Source organism: Pelophylax lessonae (genome assembly GCF_965119305.1).
Source record: "Pelophylax lessonae genome assembly, chromosome: 11".
In the NCBI taxonomy this organism is placed as follows: domain Eukaryota; kingdom Metazoa; phylum Chordata; class Amphibia; order Anura; family Ranidae; genus Pelophylax; species Pelophylax lessonae.
In genome coordinates, this window is record NC_138778.1 from 64,857,440 (window position 1) to 64,881,732 (window position 24,293).

General features: G+C 46.0%; 1 protein-coding gene across 1 annotated transcript in view; it reads right to left on the bottom strand.

Annotated features, from left to right (window-relative positions):
- The window catches only part of MFSD11 (major facilitator superfamily domain containing 11), a 153,844-nt gene that overhangs the window by 22,588 nt on the left and 106,963 nt on the right, over positions 1-24,293 (bottom strand). The window contains exons 9-10 of the mRNA XM_082271200.1: positions 6,503-6,543; positions 6,350-6,415 (exon numbers count right to left, since the gene is read on the bottom strand). Of these exons, the coding sequence (XP_082127326.1) occupies positions 6,350-6,415; positions 6,503-6,543 (107 nt within the window). The remainder of the gene's footprint in view (positions 1-6,349; positions 6,416-6,502; positions 6,544-24,293) is intronic.

Consider the following 24,293-nt stretch of genomic DNA (forward strand, 5'->3'; position numbering starts at 1 on the left):
ATATACCGAAGGCTTGCTGAATTTGCATATAGGACATTTGAAAAAATAATATAAAAATACAAGACTAACTGATTTTGGAAGGAATAAAACTGAAGTGAAATAACCTATGTTTTATCAGTTTTTCCGTTTATCGTGGTTTGACAAATAACAAAAATGGCCTATGTTCATATAACCCTAAAGCCACATAATTAATAAAACACACACGATTCAGAACAAGTGATCTAATAGGCACACTGCTAGTCCCTTAAAAATAAGCAGGACGACAGCAGAAGTGTTCCTCACAAAAAATAAATAAAATTCAATACCGATCATTAATGTGGAAACAGGAGAAAGCGTAAATCGAAGAATAACCTCAGTGTGTTGTTGCTCCTTTATTGTAAAAAAAGCAGACTAAAATGGCCATAGATGGATACTCTTTTTCGTTCAGCCAGTGGGCTAAGCGCAAAAAAACTAAGCCGATTCCTCGATCCACAAAATTGAGGAGGATGGAGGAGGACACTTTATTCTGACAGTAAGCAACAAATTATTTTGGTAGGTCCAGTTCCTTCAGTTTATTTTTAACATCGTAAGCATAATGGCCAGGGAAACAATAGAGAGGGGTATCTGACCTAATACTAACCTGTATTCACATCTTCATGGTATGTAAAATAAAAAAAGGCAAGTTTTACAGCACGCTACCTCATCACAAGGTAAAGCAAAAACCATACTACTGTACCATTCATTTGGAATGGCACTTCAACACCCATTACCAAAGGATCTGCGTCTGTGCACACACAACACAACACATGTTAACCGTTGTGGTGTGCTGGAACAAAAAAGAAAAAATGCGCACACATTAAAAAGTCCACTACGGTGTTAGCAGCCTATTGAAAAATGTACAGGCTACCTTACGCCCAACAAACATTAATGAAACCCTGTCAAGGTTTCATTATAAGACCATATTACTCCTTTCTCTGACAGCCCAATTAGATTTCCTCCGCTCCAGCGCAAGCGACACTCTACGTCACCACAGGACTCAGCAGTGGCACAAGGGTCAAGAAAACAAAAAAGACCCAGCATGCATCATGGCACACAGGCACCCGACACGCCTTTAAAGTGTTAAATGCCGAAGAGGCTTTTAGATGCTTCAACAGAGTAGAGGTAGGAGAAACGGACTATCAAAAAGGCAACTATATGCCGTATTCTACGGCAAAAGGTTACTGAATTTAAACCTTTAGAGACTTGACATGATCTCTCCAACGTGTTTGCAGCAGCACACCAGAAGGGCATGAGTCTGACTGTAATGCCATTCACAGTAAACATTTTTTTAATCTCGTAATCACCATCCTAGCCCCTGCAAAATATTATTTTCCCATCCCATCCTTTCTACTATCTAAATTGATAGTCACAATACAGAATGCTGATAAGTGAATGTTCCAGAGCTTTGGTACAGATGAAAGCATTTTCATTCTAATCTATGCTGGGAAGAAATCGAATTGAGGAAGAAGCAAGCCCAGATAGAACCCTTGCCAAAAAATCGTAACGCAATATTTATAAAACTGAAATTGCCTGTATACACAGATGCAATAAATACGCAGCACAATTAATTTAAAAGTCCTTCACAGAGCCACCTAAATACAGGTCTCTATTTGTCATGAATATAGGGCAGGTGGAGAGGAGATATTTTCCGGCACACGTAATATAATAAAATGTAACATGAAACCCATTGCTATCAGAAATGCCAGATATTAATGCCTCATACTGAAACGTCAAAGGGAAAAAAAATCATAGCCTGCATTGGTCGCTGCAAATGAAAATAACCTTTTATGACGGCTTTGCCTTTTCCGTCTCATTATAGAAAGTATGTAATGGATTGTAGAGATGGCCATTTAGTGTGCAAGAGTCTGCATGCTACTGGGTGTAGCAGAATTTCTATTACCCTACTGGCCTTTACCACATTAAATCTCTTGTTAGCAGCCTGTCCCATAGAAAAGGTTCTTGCTAAAACCCCACAGGTATCCATTAAAAATGTGAGAAAATCACCCTAATACCATCTTTGTTTATGCAACATTCCTTTCATCAAATGCTACCTTGTAGTTTCCTTCTAGTAGAAATCTTTAGCATGTTTTGTTTTCCTAGCTTAAATGGCTTTGGAGGTGGAGTTAATCAATAATTCATTCAGCAATTTTCACCTCAACAATCATTTGCAGGAAAAATAAAGCTGGGTTAAGAAGTAATTGTACAGCAAACCAATTCTTTTATGTTCATGCTGTTAGGAATAGATTTTGCTGGAAATTCTATCTGCATGTATAGCAGGTGAACCGATGAATGCTGCTACCCTGTGAAAGGCAACATTTTTAAATACAAAAAGGTAAAATATTAATGAATGCAAAATACATAACAAGAGCTTGAGTAAAAGATGTGCAACATTTTATTATTTAAATAAGCTAAATGCATTCTCTTTAATTCAAAACAAAAAGGGTCTTGAATTTTGTTTTCTTTAAACAGGGTGCCGTGACGTGGCTCTGCAGCTTTCACATGCGTTTGCAAATGTGTGTCAACTAAACCCCTGTTCTTTGTACCAAGAGACAGGTCTTATTTGGTTGGTGACAGACTGGAAGGTGAGTACATCAAACTGGGGGCTGGCTGACTTTCATGCACCTCTTACAATCCTTCAACCTCATTTTGTGTTTTGTTATAGGGATGGAGACGCCGGGCAACACCAGCTTGGGTCTCATCTAAAGTCCCACCTAGTCCAATATGTTTAAAGCAACCAGGGATGGAGACGCCTTGCTTACAGCTTGGTGCCTCATCTAAAGTCCCACCGTGCGATTTTCGTGCGTTTTTGGTGGATGCAGTTTTGATTTGAACCCAGTGTTTTCCGTATACAGGGATGGAGACCAATAGCATGACCTGCTTGTCTCATATAAAGTCCCAAAGGAAATAAGGGATTTCAAAGGCAGTGTGCTTTACAGGCCATGCCCTATATATAAAATCCCTTCCTATCCATATACTGCATCCACCAAGGGGATGGAGGTGTAATGCTTTTAAGCTGGTCTTCTCCAGTTTGCACCATGGTTATATTATAACCTAATTATTTGAACTTTTTGAGACAACAGCCAGTCGTGCATGGGGATGGGTTGGGGGAGGTTGGGCTGTCTCCCTCTCACCTGTTCCCCATCCACCCATTAGCGGCCATGTGCCTCCAGTGTGAGGACACTAAATTAAGAGTGTAGGACTGCAGATTTAAACAGGGTGCCGTGACGTGGCTCTGCAGCTTTCACATGCGTTTGCAAATGTGTGTCAACTAAACCCCTGTTCTTTGTACCAAGAGACAGGTCTTATTTGGTTGGTGACAGACTGGAAGGTGAGTACATCAAACTGGGGGCTGGCTGACTTTCATGCACCTCTTACAATCCTTCAACCTCATTTTGTGTTTTGTTATAGGGATGGAGACGCCGGGCAACACCAGCTTGGGTCTCATCTAAAGTCCCACCTAGTCCAATATGTTTAAAGCAACCAGGGATGGAGACGCCTTGCTTACAGCTTGGTGCCTCATCTAAAGTCCCACCGTGCGATTTTCGTGCGTTTTTGGTGGATGCAGTTTTGATTTGACCCCAGTGTTTTCCGTATACAGGGATGGAGACCAATAGCATGACCTGCTTGTCTCATATAAAGTCCCAAAGGAAATAAGGGATTTCAAAGGCAGTGTGCTTTACAGGCCATGCCCTATATATAAAATCCCTTCCTATCCATATACTGCATCCACCAAGGGGATGGAGGTGTAATGCTTTTCAGCTGGTCTTCTCCAGTTTGCACCATGGTTATATTATAACCTAATTATTTGAACTTTTTGAGACAACAGCCAGTCGTGCATGGGGATGGGTTGGGGGAGGTTGGGTTGTCTCCCTCTCACCTGTTCCCCATCCACCCATTAGCGGCCATGTGCCTCCAGTGTGAGGACACTAAATTAAGAGTGTAGGACTGCAGATTTAAACAGGGTGCCGTGACGTGGCTCTGCAGCTTTCACATGCGTTTGCAAATGTGTGTCAACTAAACCCCTGTTCTTTGTACCAAGAGACAGGTCTTATTTGGTTGGTGACAGACTGGAAGGTGAGTACATCAAACTGGGGGCTGGCTGACTTTCATGCACCTCTTACAATCCTTCAACCTCATTTTGTGTTTTGTTACAGGGATGGAGACGCCGGGCAACACCAGCTTGGGTCTCATCTAAAGTCCCACCTAGTCCAATATGTTTAAAGTTTTCTTTAGAAAGCAGCCACAGGCTAAGTAGAAAAGTCTGTCCCCTGCTAGCATGCTACAGAGTGGGACCCTTGCTTGAGGTCTCTCTTTTGAGAGGTCCAACACACCTTGGCCAAGTCAAAGCTAGAGCTCTCTGATTAGCAAGGAGAATGAGCTTTGCCAGAGTGCTGAACCTCTGACTCAGTAGGAGGCGTGTCATACCTCGGCAGACAGACCACTGCTTCCACACAGAAAGCAAGGGTCCTTCTCTATAGCAAGCTAGCAGGAGAAAGGCTTTGACTGCTTATGAACTGTAAGGCTCCATTTGCACAGGATTTTTTCTACGCTGCGAATCCCAATGGGTATAATGGTTCCTGCTGAAGGGACTAGACATCTGCGTGCGGTTCAGACGGTGCGTTGCACAGTGCATTCTAAGCCCTGATTGGGCAAAGAAGTTCCAATCAGGGCACAGTGGATAGCTGATTAAGGAATGGGCCAGGAAGCCGGCCACTGCGTCTCTAATAACAGAGGAGTCATCAGTGGTCAACGGGCTTCCCCGCGGACTGAAAACAAACATTGCCGGCCAAAAAAATAAAAATGTGATGGAAAAAAAAAAAAAGCATGGGTCTGGTATGGATTTTCAAGAGAAATAAATGAAAAACCAAAAACAAAACGCATGTTGATGGTAACAAGGGCCTCTTTCCCTACAACCCTGGGTTGTGGGTGGTCTGCAGGCAGGGGGCTTATCAGAATCTGGAAGCCCAATTTAACAAGGGGGCCCCCAGATCCCTTTCCCCCCCACCCATGTGAAGGAGTATAGGGTACACAGCAAAATAGAAAACACACAGTTTTTGATAATTACTTGATTAAAATAAAAAAAAAAATGTCCCCCCATGTAGATCCATTGTCAACCACGCTGCTGGACCCGAGAAAATAAATAAAAAGCTACGCCCGTGATGAAGCCAACCCATGACTGCCTGCTCCGCCATTTGACAGTTTCTAAATAAGTAAGGGGTGGGGCCACATGATGACGACACCTGGTGGCAATGCCCCCCTTGTGACGTTACCGACCAAGCATGCACTAATTGGTGACATTACAAGGAGGGTGACGTTGCCAGGTGGCTCCGACTCTTATCTATTTAAGAACTGCCAGATTGCAGAGCAGGCAATCGGCGGTTAGGCTTTGTCGCGGGTGGCTTTTTTTTTTTTTTTTCCGAGCCTTGTGGTGGAGGGGGGCGCCTCGTGATTGACTATGGATCTACATCGGCGGACATCGTTTAACATTTAATAAAGGAATTTTCAAACTGTGCGTTTTTATTTCTTTTTGACATTTGGAAAGGGGGACCTCCATGCCGTTTTTTTTTTTTTTTTTTCCCCCTTTTAAAATTTTTGTATTGCCAGTAATGGTATTGTATTGCTGGCAATTTAAATGTCATATTTTTTCTTTATATATGTAAATTTTTCTTCAGCAGGTTCTAGACATGGTACAGATGCACCACTTTACAGGCAGACTAAGGGGACCCCCCAGGCACTATAAAAGGAATTTTTCATTTTTTATTGTTTCACTTTAAGCATCAATAAAAACATTGCTCCTTTAAAAACTATCTTAAAAAAACATTGCATTGATGCATGTGCCCCAGGGCAGTACCCCCATATTAAAAATCGGGACTTTTGATTTTTCTGTTTTTTTTTCCATGTTCGGCCCATCACTACTCAGCATTCCCTGGGATTTAGCTGGAAGGAATGCAAAATCTCCTTCGCTTAGACTGAGTGAAAACTGGGAGAAAGTCAAGAATATTTAATAGTTTTTCAGCCTTTTTTTTTTTCACATATAATAAGAGGATCTTGCATTTAAATGGTCAGTTTTAATAATGGCATACGATTGTAATTTTATTTAGAGACTCTCACATCGCAGAGTCTAGATATAGGTTTACACATATACACAGTATACACCAAGTTTTCATTTAGCCTATTCTCACAGTGTAAGAGATTTCATGCTGATAATTTTTTGTCGCTTCTTCTAAAGCTCAATGAAATTCTACATTACACAGATCATAAGCCTCGCAAACAGTGAACACACAGCCTGAGCTTTGTGACCTCTGACTACTCCAGCGCCAAGGGACGTTACCTGTGTAAGCCATGGATACGCTTAGCAGCAGCATTTCTTTGGTGATGGACAACTTCAAAGATTTTACTGAAATAGGACACAAGAGAGTTAGGTTAATGGAGTTGGTCAGTTTGGTCATTGAGCCGTTATCTTAATTTAGAGACAGACACTTACCAAAGGCATCAAGTGCTTTTGACATGTTGCTCTGTGAAGACCTAAGTTGCAAGAAAATCAGATTTAAAAAAAAAAAACAATTTTGAACCAATCCTATTATAGCAATATAAACAAAAGAGCATTAAAGGGTGACAACAGCATATTTTCATTTTTTTTTTCTTCCTTTTACCAAGTGAAATGTTTACATTAATGTAGTTTAAAGCCCCTTTTATTTTCAGGTTTCCCATTATTATTTTATTTCATATACAGTTTCAGAAATGCTTCCTACAGTGGTCCTGTCACAGGTACCACAAAGTGGATGTTGCTTCTACGTTGGGTCTCATTTTTACCAGGTGCCCGGGAAATGCATGCTTTGGTAATGAACACTAAAATTCATTTTTTAAGGACTCCATTCCACCAACTCATAAGGGTAAGGGCAGAACAATGCATCAATGAAGCAAACAGGACTTGCTTTATCCTACACAATCAGTAGTTGGGAAAAGTTACCAGTTATAGTTAGTTTTAAAGTGAACTTAGGGGACATAGACATTCAAATATTTACATATTTGTAACAAGCAGTGAATGAAGGTTCAAGACAACCTTAGGAAGGACCGCCTGACAGGGTCGCAACATCACTTTGTCCCTATGAATCACCAGGTAAGGTGACCGACAGGACGACACAGCCAATTCCGACACCCGACGTGCGGAAGTAATAGCTACCAAGAAAGTCACCTTCTGCGACACTGTGAGCAGAGGAAGTTATTTTGAAGCACCGACAGTACCATATTGAGATCCCACTGAGGTACCAGGAATCGCCCCGGAGGAGCCAGATGGCGAACTCCTGCACAAAAGTGTGAACCAAGGACTTCACCGCCAACAGCCTTTGGAAAATAATAGCCAATGCGGAAATCTGGCCCTTGATGGTACCCAGAGCCAAACATTGATCTACACCTAATTGTAGAAACTCCAACAGGCGAGAAACAGAAAAGGAGTGAGGAGACACCTCCCCCCCCGGGACTCACAAGTAACGTACTCACAAACGCTATGATAAACCTTCCTGGAAGTAGATTTCCTAACTTTGAACAATGTAGGAATCACGGACTCTGACAGCCCTCTGTCATTCAACACCTGGCTTTCAAATAGCCGGGCCGTTAAAGCCAGCGACCGTAAAGCACGATGGAAGATTGGTCCATGAGACAGATCTTCCCTTAGAGGAAGTTTCCAAGGGACATCTGCTACCAGTCTTACCAGGCCTGCTTACCAAGACCAGTGAGGCCAGTCTGATGCCACCAGAATGACTGGAATCTCTTCTACCTTGATTCTGCGTAGCAGTCTCGACAGAATCAGATGATAATGACCCCACGGGGCCACGGCGTCAGCCCGAGTATCCCACAAACTTGACACGAAACCTCTGCACCTTCCTGTTGAGAGAGGAGGCCAACGGGTCCACATCGGTGGGTCCACCACCGAAGACACAGTTGATAAAATACCTCAGAGTGAAGAGACCATTCTCCCGAATCCAACATCTGCCGACTGAGATAGTCCGCTGGCCAATTCTCTACCCCCGGAATGTGCACAGCAGAGAGGGCCGGAACATATTGTTCTGCCCACATCAAGATACCGGCCACTTTCCGGGCCGCCAGGGCACTCCTTGTGCCCCCTTGATGACTGACATATGCCACAGCCATAGCCTTGTCGGATTGTATCCACACAGGGCATCCCTGCAGATTATACGTCCATTGGAACAGAAAGTCTGATCGCCTGAATTTCCAGGATGTTGATAGGCATGCCTGGACTCCTCCTGAGTCCAGACACCTTGAGCCGAACACACTCCATGACACCTCCGTATCCAGAGAGACCGGCATCCATGGGGATTACAGTCCAATACAGGGGAAGAAAGGACTTCCCCAGGCGCAGGTCCGGGGAGCGGACCTACCATAGAAGAGACTCCCTTGAACCCCAACTCAACAGGATCAGATTGTCCAACGACAGCGGATCCTTGTTCCATTTGGTCAGAATCTCTCTTTGCAGAGGTCTGGTGTGGAACTGCGCAAACGGTACCACCTCGAAGATGGAAACCATCAGACCAAGCACTTGCATGCAAGTACTGAGGGAAGACCGGTGGTTGGACAACAGGAGCCGAACCGCATCCTGTAGCTTCAGAAGTTTTGTCTGAGGAAGAAAGACCCGGGCTGACGCTGAGCCCAGCGTCAACCCCAGATAGTCCAACTTGGTGGACGGAGTCAGTACTGAAAATTCAGTGTCCACCTAAACTCCTGTAGAGTTTGCACAGTTCACACAGTAATGTCCAAGTCGGCTTCCAGAGCTGAGGAAGACTCTGCACGCAGAAGTGGATCTTCCAGGTAACCCAATACCGCGATCCCTTTCTGCCGTAGCAAGGCCAGAACTGGGGCCAAAACCTTTATGAACACCCGAGGAGCTGAGGTGAGACCAAAAGGCAACACAATGAATTGACAGTGCTCCTCGCCCATGGAAAAACAAAGAAAACGCTGATGCCCAACATATACCGGAATAAGAAGGTAAGTGTCCTTGAGATTGATAGAAGCCATAAGATCTCCTTTATGAAGGAAAGCTACTACCGTGCGGATGGACTCCATCTGAAATGTATGAACCCATACAAAGTGGTTCAGAGCCTTGAGATCCAAGATCGGACGAACCTTGCCTTCCTTCCTGGGAACTGTAAACCGGTTTGAATAAAAACCGTGAAAGCGTTCTGACTCTGGACCTGGCACAATTACTCCTTGTGCTAACAGATCCTGCATAGAGGCTCTGTAGCCACTCGTGAGACAGGCGTACGTTGAAAGGAAAGAACCTTGCCAGAGGCAAAGACCAAAACTCGATCTTGTAATTGAACCGAACCTACATCGTGAACCCATTTGTCCTGAATGAGCAAGGTCCACAGATCCGGAAAAAGATGAAGACGTCTCCGCACCCCAGATGCGAGTGAGGGCGCCCCTTCAGGCTGGGGAAGGCTTGTCTGCGGAACCAGAAGTGCCTGCTTAGGACTTACCATTCCATGGTCTCTTGGAGCCTCCTGCAAAGTTACAGGTGGATCTTGAACCCTTTTCCTGCGATCCAGACAGACGAAAGGGCCGCTTGTGAGCAGAGAAGAAAGGACCACGTTTACGACGAGGTGCCTTGCCCTTAGCAACCTGCGGAAATAATGTATTACCTTCCGTAAGGCCCTTCCATAGGAGGCACCGAAAAAACGGTCACCTACAAAAGGTAGATCAGTCAGCACCTTTTTAGAAGCTGGCCGACCAGTACTTCAACCAAATCATGCGGCGAAGAATCACCGCCGTTACAGACACCCTGCCGGCCAAGAGGGCTGAATCCAAAGATGCATCAGAAATGTACTGTAATCCCTGGATCAACTGATCCGCCAGCTCAGGAGGGTGTTGACTCTCTTCCAGATCATGGCATAAAATCTTAGCTCATTCCGTTAAGGTCTGTGATACCAAGGTAATAGCAAACACGGTCTCAAAATTGAACCCGCCATGGTGAAGAGGTACCGGACCAGAGCCTCAGCTCTTTTGTCCATGGGGGCCTTAAAGGACGGTGCACGTCTGAAACCTCAACAGGCGGTAGAACCGTTAATTTCTTTAGAAGAGACTCCTCAAAGGGATATCTCCTAGCGAAATGCTTAGGTATTCCAACCATGCGTTTCAGGGAACCCAACTGACTAGTGACAATCTCGTCAAAATAGGCAGGAAAGGGAAAAACCTTAGTCACCTTGGAAGACTTGGGGTTGCCAAACTGCACCGGCGTCGCCAACTCAGCCACAGCTGCGTCCACCAACTTTAAAGTTTTCCACACTAACACAATTAAGGCCTACACCAGCGCTTTTTAAGCAGCTGCAGAGGAGGAAGACACATCCTCACTATTAGCGCACTCAGCGTGCGTGGACGCAGACCCAGTGGGCTGACTCTTGTCCGTGGCTGCCAGATCCACCTCAGAATCTAAGGAAGCAAAGGATACAGGTTAAACGGGGGGGGGGGGGGGGCGCTTCTTGCTAGGCCTCCTTTGCAGGGCCATATCTACTTTAGATACTAGTGACTGCAGGGCTGCCGTCATGGCCGCCAGGGCAGACTGAGACCCAGACGGACCTGCAGCTTCCAAGAGAGGATCAGGTGGTGATACGCGCTCCAGAGGCTCCATGCCCAATAAGGTACAGACACTCCCAAAAGGGGGCCGGCAGTGGCCCCCACCCACTACTTCTCCGGCCCAGCACCAGACAAGCCCCCCTACCCAAATGCACCCATTCCCCCCAAAAAGGGCCAGGGGGCAGATGAGGGCACCTACGCAGGGGGGGACCCCGCTAAGAAGAAGGGGGAAAAACCGTGAGGGGGGGGGAGGACGGACACAGGAGGGGCCTACAATCCCCAGGAAGGGCCTGCAACCACCCCAGCAATACCATAAGAAAGGAAGGGGGGACACTACTCACCATACTATGGTCACCAGGCGGGCACTACTCCCAGCAGTCCACCACACCATTTTGGAATGGGGGTGCTGCGGCCTGAGGTACGCTGCGACACTGATCATAACTGCTGTCGTGACCAGGGCTACGCGACCTCATGAGGTGTTTCACTTGTCCAGGGGCGCTACGTCGCAGCAAACCTAGCGCGGAGCTAATTGTTGGGTCGCGCTCGCAGGCCAGACTGGGAAGGTCATAAAGATCTAGAGTATCCACTGCGTCGCCCAGTCCAGCTGTTGACTGCAATTCACACAGGAACAAAAATAAAGAAAAAGTAAAAAATTCAAATTTAAAAAAGGCAAAAAATGCCAGGACCGCAGACCCCAGCAGAGAGCCAGGTCCTTACTCCTGACCAGGCAGAAAAAACTGTAGTCCTATAGCAGGAAGTGATAGTATACCGTCTGGGACTGCCCCAGGGGTGTAACCAAAAAGGTTTCCACTTCGTCCTACTCCTGAAGAGAGAGCAGCATAAAGCCCAATGGTCTGAAGACATGGAGCTGTGACCGTCAGTGAACGAAAGAGAAAACTGGATTTTTGTGTTACCGTAAAATATTTCTGATGTTCATTGATGGACACAGCTTCATATCTTCATTTGACAGGTGGGGTATGCTGCTTTTCCTAGGAGTAGGACACTAGGCAGAAAAGGGTTAACAAAGCTTAACTACGCCTATAGGGCAGTCCCAGGTGGTATACCCCCACTTCCTGCTCTAGGATCTCAGTTTTGTAACAAGCAGTGTCAGAAGAATACATAACCCAACTCCACAGAGGGGTAGGTGCTGTGTGCGTCAATGATCAGAGAAAAAGACTTTACGGTAAAACCAAACTGGATGTTCTCTCTTTCGTTCATTGACTGATACAGCTTCATATCTTCATTTGACAGATGGGACGTCCAAAGCAGTATCAGAATGAGGGATGGGAAAAAACGCAGCAATAAACAAAATTCCCCCAAAAAAAGAAGGTCTAAACTTAGCCAACCAGGTAAACCAGGAGATCAAACAGGAACAACTGGAGCTCACCTACCAGAAAAACACCCTCAAGAGGCAGAATACGCTGCCACAGCAGTCTGCAAAACTTTGCGGCCAAAGGCAGCATTTGCAGATGCAAAATTATCCACCTTGTAGAACTTGGTGAATGTGTGTATAGACACCCAGTTGGCCCCTTTGCAAACCTGGACCACTGACACCTGATGACTGAAGGCCGAAGAGGCACTAACAGGGAAAGGAGGAACTTGACCCTTAATGGAATAGGCCTGCACCACCGTTTGCCTGATCCATCTGGAAATGGTCGCATCAGATGCAGCATGCCTCTTACGAGGACCATCCGTCAGAATAAGCAAGGAATCAGATTTCCGAATAGGCTCAGTTGCCATCTAGTACACCCTGATGGCCCGGACCACATCAAAAGAATGCAAAGCAACCTCTTTTGGGTGCTTTGGCTTAGGACATAACGTAGGCAACACAATGTCCTCACTCAAGAGGAACCCCGCAATGACCTTAGGAAGGGACGACTGACAGGGACAAAGCACCACTTTGTCCCTGTGAACCACCAAGTCAGGCGACCTACAGGACAACAAAGCCAGCTCAGAGACCCTGCGTGCAGAATAGCCACCAAGAAAGCCTCCGTGACAAGGCAAGTAGAGGAATTTCACGAATATTCTCAAAAGGCGGTCTTTGGAGAACCGACAGTACCAGGTAAAGATCCCACGGAGGCACTAAGAACCGCACCGGAGGGGCCACATGGCGAACTGTACAAAGGTGTGAACCAAGGAATTTGTTGCCAACGGTCTTTGTAAGAAAATTGCCAAAGCTAAAATTTGGCCCTTAATGGCGCCCAGAGGCAAACGCTGATCTACACCTTTTTGTAGAAACTCCAACAGACGTGATTACCTACCCCCCCCCCCCCCCCCCAAGACTCACACCAAGTAATGTACGATTTCCAAACACAACGGTAAATCTTCAGAGAAGTAAATTTTCTAGCTTTTAACAGAGTAGGAATCACTGATTCCGGCAAACCCCTATCCAGTACCTGGCTTTTAAATAACCAGGCTGTTAAAGCCAGTGACTGCAAAACAGGATGGAAGATCGGTCCTTGAGACAGAAGATCATCTCTGAAAGGAAGCTGCCAAAGGGGCATCGGTTACCAGCCTTACCAGAAGCCGAAAAGCCAGCAGGTCCACATCGGGGGTCTCCCACCAGAGACAGTTGCTGAAAAACTTCTGGGTGAAGGGACCATTCGCACAGACACAAAGCTTGACAGCTGAGGTAGTCCGCCTGCCAATTTTCCACCCCTGGAATGTGCACAGCAGAGACCGCTGGAACTTTTTTGTCCGCTAGGCACTTTTGGTGCCCCCTTGGTGACTGATATATGCCACAGCCATGATGATGTCAGATTGAATCCTTCCTGGACACCCCTGCAGAAGATCCGTCTACTGGGACAGGCAAAGCCTGATCACTCGAATTTCCAGGATGTTGATCAGCTGACTGAACGCCTCTCGAGACCAAAACCCTTGGGCTGATTCCGTGCCCAGGACCCCTCCCCACCTGGACATTCTGGCCTCCATGGTAACCACTGTCCAGAACAGGAGGGGAGGAAGGATTTCCCTTGTTGAAGTGCCGGGGAACAGAGCCACCAAAACAGAGACCCTTTCACACCCCGACTCAACAGGTTCAAATTGTCCAGAAACTGTGGATTCTTGTCCCATTTGGTTAAAATCTCCTTTTGCAGAAGTCTGGTATGGAACTGAGCGAATGGGACGGCCTCAAAAGGTGGAGACCATCAGGCCCAGTACCTGCATACAAGTTCTGAGAGACGAGCGCTGATTGGATAACAGGAGCCAAAACGCATGCTGCAATTTCAAGAGTTTTGTTTCCGGGAGAAACACCTGGGCTGAGGCTGAATCCAGAGTCAGCCCCAGGAAGTCCAACCTGATGGACGGGGTCAAGGTTGACTTTCGAAAATTCACAGCCAGGAGTACAGCCGAACTCCTGCAGAGTTCTCACCGTGATGTCCAGATCCTCTCTTCAGCACAGATGAGGATTCCGCCCCCAGAAGGAGATCATCCAGGTACCCCAGTACCGAGATACCCAGCTGTCTGAGCAAGGCTAGCACCGGAGCCAACACCTTTGTGAACACCTGAGAAGCAGAGCCAAGACCAAAGAGTAACACCATGAATTGAGAATGTTCCTCACCTATGGCAAAGCGAAGAAAACGCTGATCCCGATGTAGATCGGGATATGAAGGTAAGGGTCCTTGGTATCGATGGAGGCTAGAAAGTCCCCTTGATGAAGGGAAGCCACCACTGTGCGAATGGATTCCATCCTGAATTTTTGAACCCGCACAAAGTGGTTCAGGGCCTTGAGATCCAGGATTGGACAAACGTTCCCCTCCTTCCTGGGTACCATGAAGAGGTTTGAATAAAACCCCTGAAAACATTCTGACTCTGGAACTTGGACTATTACCCCCTGAGACAACAAATCCTGGACTGCTCCTAGAAGGCCTTGAAGCTGATCCGGACAGACGCAAATTGGAAGGGAAGAACCTTGCCGGGGGGCAAGGATCAAAACTGGATCTTGCAACCGGACCGAATCAACTCGAGTACACATTTGTCTTGGATGAATGAAGTCTATGGTTAAGTAAAGAAACAAAGACATCCCCCCCCACCCTTAGAATGGGTGAGGGCATCCCTTCAGGCACAGGAGGGCTTATCCGCAAGGCCAGAGGAGCCTGCCTTGGACTTACCACCCCAGGATCTCTTGGAACCCCCTGTGAAGGGGCAAGAGGATTTAGAACCCCGTGGGATGAAAAGGGCCGCTTGTGAGCCGAAAAAAAAAAGGTTTGCGGCAAGGCTCTCTGTTCTTAGTAACCTACGGAAGCAAAGTGCTCTTGCCTCCCATGAGACCTTTCATGATCTCTTCCAAGGAGGCTCAGAACAGCCGGTGCCCTACACGGGAAGATCCGTCAGAACCTTTTTGGAGGCTTGGTCCGCAGACCAACATTTCAAGCAGATCATGCGGCGTAAAGTCACTGCTGTCACCGACGCCCTACAGGCAAGGAGGCATCACAAATATATTGCAACCCCTGTATTAACTGGTCAACCAGCTCCGCCATTTCGTGAGGGTGCTTACCCTCTTTCAAATCCTGGCGTAAATGCTTTGCCCACTCTGTCAAGGTCTGAGAGATGTTATGGCAAACACCGATCTTGGGATTGAACCAGCCACGGTAAAAAAGATGGCGGACCAAGGATTCAGCCTTCCTATCTGCAAGATCCTTTAAGGATGGCGCATCCTCCACTGGTAGTAACAGGACTTTATTCAGCCTAGAAACCTGAGAGTCCACCAACGGTGCCACTGTAAGTTTCTTTTAAAGGGGATCTTTAAAAGGGATATCTCCTAGTGAAACGCTTCGGTATCCCAGCCATGCGCTTCGGGACCCCCACTGACTAATGACAATCAGGGAAGGAAACACTTTAGTCACTCTGGATGGTCTGCGGGTGCCAAATTGTAGTTCATTTTTAAAGTTTCTTGCACTGACACAATCAGTGCCTCTACAAGCTCTTTTTTCTTGCGCAGAGGTGGTGGAAGAGGAATCATACTCACTATCAGAGCACTCGAAGTGCGTGGACGCAGGACCCCATGGGCAGCCAAATCAGCCTCAGAGTCTGAGGAGGCAGAGGAAACAAGTGAAGGCACAGGGCGCTTTTTGCCAGGTCGTTTCTGTAGGACCTAGTCCACTTTAGACACCACTAAAGATTGCAGGACCGCCATCATGGCCGCCATAGCAGAGTGGGACCCCGAGGATCCCCCTTCTGAGAGTGGGTCCCGTGGTGAGACATGTTCTGCAGGCTCCATGATATTCTGGTGCCACAGTGAGGAAAGAATCACAGTAAAATGTATACAATAGGCTGTGAAAAAAAATAAAATACCGCCCCGGAATCACCACCAACGTGTTTCAGCAAAGCAGGGAGAAAAGGAGAATGAGCGCCAAGCCTACAGCACACCAATCTGGAGGAGGAGGAGGAAACGACCGTACTGTCCCTAGAGGCCTCCCACCGAGTGCCGCTTCACGCGGCTACAAGAAAATGGCCGCCGCTGTACAATAGACGAACCCCCAAAAACACGGCCGCCGACTCCGGGAAAATGGCTGCTGAATGGCTGCACATGCAACCACGAGAAAATGTGCACATAGAGACCATGAGGCATGCCCACAGCCAGGGAGGCTTCATAGTGACCCCCCCCCCCCCCCACAGTACCCCGAGGTAGGCTTCTGGCGGCTCACCAACATGGAGCGGCCCGGGACTATATATTTCCACCACACCCAACTCACCTCACTGGAGGTGACAGTTTACCACTATACGCTTTTAAAGTCACCAGCACACCCCCATGGAAATAGGGGAGGGAGACATACAGGGGTGAACCCTGCTAGTGGGGGGGGGGACGTGGGTGGGAAGGACCCCGGGAGAACCCTGCGTTCACCCCAAATTTCCAGAGGGAGAGGGGGAAGCTACTCACCATACCATTGGAACCAGGTGGGGGTCACTCCGGACAGATCACCTCCCCGTCTCAGAATGGGGGGGTGCTGCGACCCAGAGGAACACTGCAACTCTGGCCGTGACCAGGTCATGTGGAGAGGTGTCCCACTCGCAGGCCAGTCCCTCCAGTGGCACCATGTTGCGGCCGACCTAGCGCGGAGCTGAGGCCTGCACGCGCTTGCTGGCCAAACTGGAACGACCGTATGGGTCTAGAATATCCAGTGCGTCACCCATCTCGGCAGTTGATTGTAGTTCTCACAGGAACAGCTTGATTGTAGAAGAAGAAAAACAAAAAAGGAAAAAAACTAGGTCCTTACTCCCTGACTAGGCAGAAAAAAACAGATCCTAGAGCAGGAAGTGGGAGTATACCACCTGGTACTGCCCCTATAGTCGTAGTTAAGCTTTGTTAACCCTTTTCCACCTAGTGTCCTACTCCTAGGAAGAACCCATCTTTCAAATTAGGATATGAAGCGGTGTCTGTCAATGAACGAAAGAGAAAGAAGGATTCTGGCTTTTAAAGGCATGAAACAATACAGAGGAGCACCCATACTACCTTCCGCAATGTATATGCAGAAAGATTAAAATTAAAGTAGAACTATAGGCAAAACTAAACGTAAAAAAAAATCTGTTTGAGATAGAGTAAGGGACTCCTGTCCCATTGTGGAGATTTTCTTTCACTTCCTATTCGATAGCCAAACAGGAAGTGAGAGGAAATCCCTGCTAATTAAGGTAATTCCTAGGTAACCAGAACTAGTGTCCCCATTGGAAGACTTCCCCTTTATTATTTTCTGGGGACAACCCAAAATTTGGTACTTTATGCAGCGTGGGCAGGTGCCAAGTCCTGCTGGAAAATGAAATCATCTCCAAAAAGCTGGTCAGCAGAGGGAAGCATGAAGTGCTCTGGAATTTCTTCGAAGAGGGCTGCTCTGACTCTGAACTTGATAAAATACAGTGGACCAACACCAGCAGATGACATGGCTACCACATTCATCACGGACTGTGGAAAAATAAGATTTAGGACTTACTGTAAAATCCATTTCTCTGATATTCATCGACAGACACAGCTCCTTATCTTCTTGACCACTGGATTATACTGCCTCCTACAGGAGCAGGACACTAGGCAGGAAAAGGCTTGACTACGCCTATGGGGCAGTCCCAGGGAGTATACTCCCACTCTCAGCTATAGGCACTCAGTTTTGTTACAAGCAGTGTCAGAAGAAATCCAACTCCACAGAGGGTTGGGTGCTTTGTCCATCAATAAACATAAGAGAAATGGATTTTACGGTAAGTCAAAAATCCCATTTTCTCTTTAGTTCATTGACGGACACAGCTCCTTCTTGACCATTGGGTCGTCCCACAGCAGTGTCAAACATGAGGAGAGGGAACAGCAAGAAAAAACTATAGCCAACCAGGTAACATGGAGCTCAACCATAAACAACTGGAGCTCACCTGAAAAAAACAATACACCCTCAAAGAGGACCAGGTCCTCTAAACCGCAGCCTGCAAAACCTTGCGGCAAATATAAGCATCCGCAGATGTCAACACATCCATCTTCTAAAACTTTGTGAAAGTGTGCACAGACGACCAAGGCGGCTGCCTTGCAAACCTGCATCACTGACACCTGATGACAGAAGGCCCAGGAGGCACTGAGCACCCGAGGAGTACGTGCCTTAACAGGGAAAAGGAGAAACCTGACCCCTAATTGGATAGGCCTGAATAACTCTGTCTGATCCATCTAGAAATGGTCGCAGCAGAAGCGGCCAAGCCTTTCCGAGGTCCATCTAGGAGTACAAATAGTGAGTCTGACTTCCTAAAAGACTACGTAGCTGCCAGGTACACCCGGATTGCCTGAACCACATCCAGGGAATGCAAGGCAATTTCCTTAGGATGTTTAGGCCTTGGACACAGGACAAGCAACACAATGTCTTCAGTCAAATGGAAATCAGAGACAACCTTTGCAAGGAACGACGAACAGGGACGAAGAACCACCAGGTAAGGTGAACAACAAGATAACGTTGGGAGCTCCGACACCCTGCGCGCAGAAGTTAATAGCCACCAAAAAAGGCCCACTTCTGGGACAACGTAAGCAGGGGAACCTTCCGAATATTTCTGGAGAGAGGTTTCTGGATAACGGACAACCAAATTGGAGGTCCCACAGCGGCAATGGAGACTCACATCACGCAATGCATGTCTTTCAAGTATGATGATAGATCTTCCTAGAAGTAGATTTCCTAGCCTTTAACAGTGTAGGAATCACCAATTCAGACAAACCTCCATCCTTTTGCACCCGGCTTTCAACAGCCAAGCCATTAAAGCCAGCAACTGTAAAGCAGGATGGAAGATTGGCCCTTGAGACAGCAGATCTTCCCTGAGAGGAAGTCTCCAAGGAGCATCGGCAACTGGATCGGTGTACCAAGACCGGCGAGGCCAGTCTGGAGCCAGTAGAATGACCGGAATCCCTTCTGCCTCCATCCTGCACAGGAGTCTTGGCGGACGTTTGGGGGGGGGGGGGGGGTGTAAAAATCAGACTATACTGACTCCAGGGGGCCACTCATTCGTCCGTGGAGTCAGCCAGAGAATCCCGAGACCGTGCCACAAACCTATGTACCTTCCTTGGAATGTGTACAGCAGAGAGGGTTGGAACAAAATCGGTCTGCCCATCTTAGAATGCCGGCTACTTCCTTAGCCTCCAGGACACTTCTTGCGCCTCGTTGCTGATTGACAAACGACGGCCTTGGCATTGTCCAATTGAATTCGTACTGGACACCCCTGAAGAGGAATTGTCCAATGATCCAGACAAAATCTGATTGCTCGGAGTTCCAGTACATTGATGGGCAGTCTGAGGCTCTGCTCGCAGTGACCTTTATCATCCCCTCCAATAGCTTGCAGACTATTGAAGTTAGGCTAACCAGCCTGTCTTTCTCCAATCAGATGGTTCCATTCCCATTAGTAGACGACCCATAAAAATTATTAACAATGGTCTGGCTATCACCTGGCTCCTTAAGGACCCTCGGGTGTAAGCCATCTGGTCCCAGTGACCTTTTTATGTTAAGTTTTTCAAGTCTAGTTCTGAGTCTGTCTTCTGTTAACCATGCAGGTGCTTCCTGTGATGTGTTATTAGCATTACAGTCTAGGTTACTGTATCCCTGTTCCTTTGTGAAGACTGAGGAGAAGAGTTTATTCACAACCTCTGCCTTCTCTCTGTCCTTTATATCCAGATTCCCTTCATCATCCTTTATGGGGCCAATATGTTCTGGTCCCATTTTCTTACTAATTTATCATCCTTGCCGCCATTCCAAGCTGTAATAGGAGGTCCGCCTCCCCCTCCTCCCTTTGGTTGGGGGCCTATAGCATATGCCCAATATTAGTTTCCCCTTAGTATCTTCCTTTTGAAGCTCTACCCATAGGGATTCCATCTCCTCCCTAGCTCCATTAGTGATATCATCGCTCATATTCACTTGCACATCGTTCTTGATATACAGGCATACCCCTCCCCCTTTGTTTACCCTCCCTATCTCTGCGATAAAGGGAATACCACTAAATGGTTGCCAGCCAAATCATAAGAGCTGTCAAAGTTTCTGAAATTCCCACAAAATCCAAATCCTCCTCATATATTAGCAGCTCCAATTCTCCCATCTTGTTAGCCAGACTTCTAGCATTAGTATACAAACCTTGTAATTTTGTCCAGTCGCATACTATACCCTTGTTAGATGATATGAGGCTGTATTTTGGATTTGCCAACTTACCTACCTTGGGTTTTGGATCTCAGGTTACCTTAATGCCTGCTGAACCTTGTTCCCCGCTGACAAGCTCTACATCTGGACCCCCCATCACCTAGTTTAAAAGCCCCTCTAACCTTTCGGCCATCTTCTCTCCCAGTAGGGCTGCACCCTCCCCATTTAGGTGCAGTCCGTCCCTTCTAAAGGGCTGGAAACCTACTGAAAAGTCAGCCCAGTTCTCCAGGAATCCAAAACAACTCCTTTCTACACCAGCTCCTCAGCCACTTGTTAACTAATCTCCAATATAGTTAGGAATGTCACCCCTTTCTTTTGGCTTCCAGAGCTCCAATGTAAACCATACATCCGATGAGCCATCTAGCCCAAAGGTTAATACTTCTACATAAACGACTCCTAGTTCAAAAGGTATAAATGGGTGTGCTGCATGTTGGGGAAGGATAGCATCCTGACATTTAGAATAACAAAATATACACAAACAGTGTTTTGACATATTGATAACATTTTTTACATCAATATGGGTTACACAAAACCAAACCAGTCATTACTATACCTTCTTGACTTATCATAATATAAAAGACTAGACAAATATAAAATTACAGTAGAAAGCTCCTTAAAAATGTATTTTTGTTTCCTTCTAAAATAAAAAAAAGAAATCACAGCAGTGGTTGGAGTTTAATAAACTAGGATTATGTATCAGGGTCAGGCGAAGACAAGCGCTGGACTGAAATAAGCAGAAAGACTTAGATAACATATTGATCCAAGCCACAAGCACAGATCTGTCCTGATTTGTCCCCGACTTTTTTACTACTTCAAACATTTTAGTGTAACCTGTAATACCGTAACTCTTTGAAGTAACAATGTATTGGGTGAAACACGGAGTGCAAGTGCTGGTCTATCCAAGTGAAATTGCCTGGCCGACAAGATGACCCAGCTTTTACACTCAGACATTTCTGCTAGCCATACATGGGCTCAAATCCTGCCAAATCAGTTAAAATTTGAGCCATGTGCTGCTTGCCAGTACCGCCTTGCTCCACAATTCTCAAATACAAATTTCAAAGGAGCTGGGCTGAAAATTGTTAGTAGAACAGTAACCACATCCAGAGGTCACCACTCGGGAATTCTGTAAGGAATCTTGTATTGATTTCTCATTTAGCCCTTGGGGCTGAGCGAGAGAAATCTAAGCATGTATGGATAGCCTTATCTGGAAAAGGACTTCTGACTTTTCTGATACTACATACTCGTTCTGGATAACTCGTTCTGGATAAAGACTCTGAACGTACTTAAGCAGGGGTCAACAAGACAGCCAGATAACTAGCATTTTCAGCCAGCAGTGGCAGTCTTCCTATTTCTGTCAGGATGGGTTTATGTTAGAGCAACTGTTTTGCTACCTTTAGTAGATACGAGCATTCACTGCAAAGAAAATGCTTAACAAGCATTCACTGCTAAGAAAATGCTTAAAAAGAGTATGTAAACCCCATATTCCTGATATGTGCCTGCTGTACCATGTACATGTATGTATGTATGTATTATATGTATTATATATATATATATATATATATATATATATATATATATATATATATATATATATATATACATATACATATATATATATATATATATATATATATATATATATATACACACACACACACACAGTATCCTGTTCTCTTTGTATGGCTTAGTTTGTGAGAAATTCCTGGGGTTCCTGTCAGTCCCTCTGCATTCCTATTAAAAACTGACCACATCAAGCAAGGAAACCTCAGCCGTATTAGCCCCCCCCCCCCCATATCAAAATTTTTTAACAAAACATATGCAGTTGGTTATATCTTTGTTAGATCAGGTTAGATCAATTGTTGTTTGCGTTAGATCTCACACAGAAGTAGAGATATTAACAGTTCTTTGCAGGGGGGGCTAACCCGTCACCAGCCTTATCAAAAAATTGACCAATTAGCTATTTTGGAAGATATTTGTTAGATCCGGTATGATCAACTAGTTGTTAGCCCCCCCACATGCAATTTTTAGGTAAAATTTGATTCAGGCTAATAGGCCTTCGTTAGATCCAGTAAGATCAAGTGGTTTCAAAGTTAGATCTCATATAAATACAGAGATATTTCACATGAAAACACAGATATTCGGTAGTATTAAATAGGGGGGCTAGCCCCCCCACATGCAATTTTCTGGTGAAATTTCATTCAGACTAATAGGCCCTACGTTAGATCTGGTAAGATCAAGTGGTTTTAACGTTAGATCTCATAAAATTATAAAGATATTATCCCTGAATGAGGCTATAGTACAAGCCCCCTGCTCTGCAACAAGGGATGACCGCAATTAGGAAGCCTCTGTACCCCGCCAGGCGACCTGTCAGAAACAAACAGGGGATGTGTCTTAACTGGCCAAAGGAAACACAAACTGAGGATGGGGAGTACCCCAAGCTTTTTATCCAAAAAAAGTGGATTAGAGGTCTCCTGGTGGGAGGAGCACATCTCTCATGTAAGTGATTCTGAAGGATGACTTGGGAACATGTTTAGCATTAGACAATTCCAGGTATGTAACAGGCATGGCCAACTCTGCGCGCAGCTGTCTTATATTTTGGCCCCTACATCATTACAGGTCACATTAGTGACGTAAGGGTCGATTAAAAGAACCACAGCACACAGAGGACACAGACATCAGACACGTTCAGAAGTGTACCAGATGCTGAAGTGTCTTCAGGAATATTAATGCCAATAAAGAGTGAAGTTAAGCAGGGTGGGTGGTTGGACATGTGAGCATTAAATATGAACTTCAGGCTAATAAATAAAAAAAAAAAAAGATACAAATTAATGTAGTGCCAGTGTTCATTAATAGAGATGTCCCGAACTGTTCGCCGGCGGACAGTTTCCGGCGAACATCGCTTGTTCGCGTCCGCCGCTGCGGGCGAACATATGCGATGTTTGGTCGGCCCCCTATACTTCATCATTGAGGCAAACTTTGACCCTGTACCTCACAGTCAGCAGACACATTCCAGCCAATCAGCATACCCTCCCTCCCACACCCTCCCACCTCCTATAAAAAAGCAAGGGCAGCATCCATCTTAGATCATTCTGAAGCAGTGTTAGTAGTGAGAGCAGGGAGAGTGCTGCTGCTGTTAATAGGGACAGTTGTTAGTCTTATTAGATTATAGTGTTCTCGGTCCACTCCTGCTGTAAGGACAGCATCCTGACAGCACCCCAAAAAGCCCTTTTTAGGGCTGGTATTTGAGTATTTTTTATATATATATATATATATATATATATATATATACATACATACGTACATACATACATACAGTGGGTACGGAAAGTATTCTTCAGACCCCCTTAAATTTTTCACTCTTTGTTATATTGCAGCCATTTGCTAAAATCATTTAAGTTCATTCTTCTTCCTCATGAATGTACACATAGCACCCCATACTGACAGAAAAACACAGAATTGTTGACATTGTTGCAGATTTATTAAAAAAGAAAAACTGAAATATCACATGGTCCTAAGTATTCAGACCCTTTGCTCAGTATTTAGTAGAAGCCCCCTTTTGATCTAATACAGCCAGGAGTCTTTTTGGGAAAGATGCAACAAGTCTTTCACACCTGGATTTGGGGATCCTCTGCCATTCCTCCTTGCAGATCCTCTCCAGTTCTGTCAGGTTGGATGGTAAACGTTGGTGGACAGCCATTTTTAGGTCTCTCCAGAGATGCTCAATTGGGTTTAAGTCAGGGCTCTGGCTGGGCCATTCAAGAACAGTCACGGAGTTGTTGTGAAGCCACGCCTTCGTTATTTTAGCTGTGTGCTTAGGGTCATTGTCTTGTTGGAAGGTAAACCTTCGGCCCAGTCTGAGGTCCAGAGCACTCTGGAGAAGGTTTTGGTCCAGGATATCCCTGTACTTGGCCGCATTCATCTTTCCCTCGATTGCAACCAGTCGTCCTGTCCCTGCAGCTGAAAAACACCCCCACAGCATGATGCTGCCACCACCATGCTTCACTGTTGGGACTGTATTGGACAGGTGATGAGCAGTGCCTGGTTTTCTCCACACAT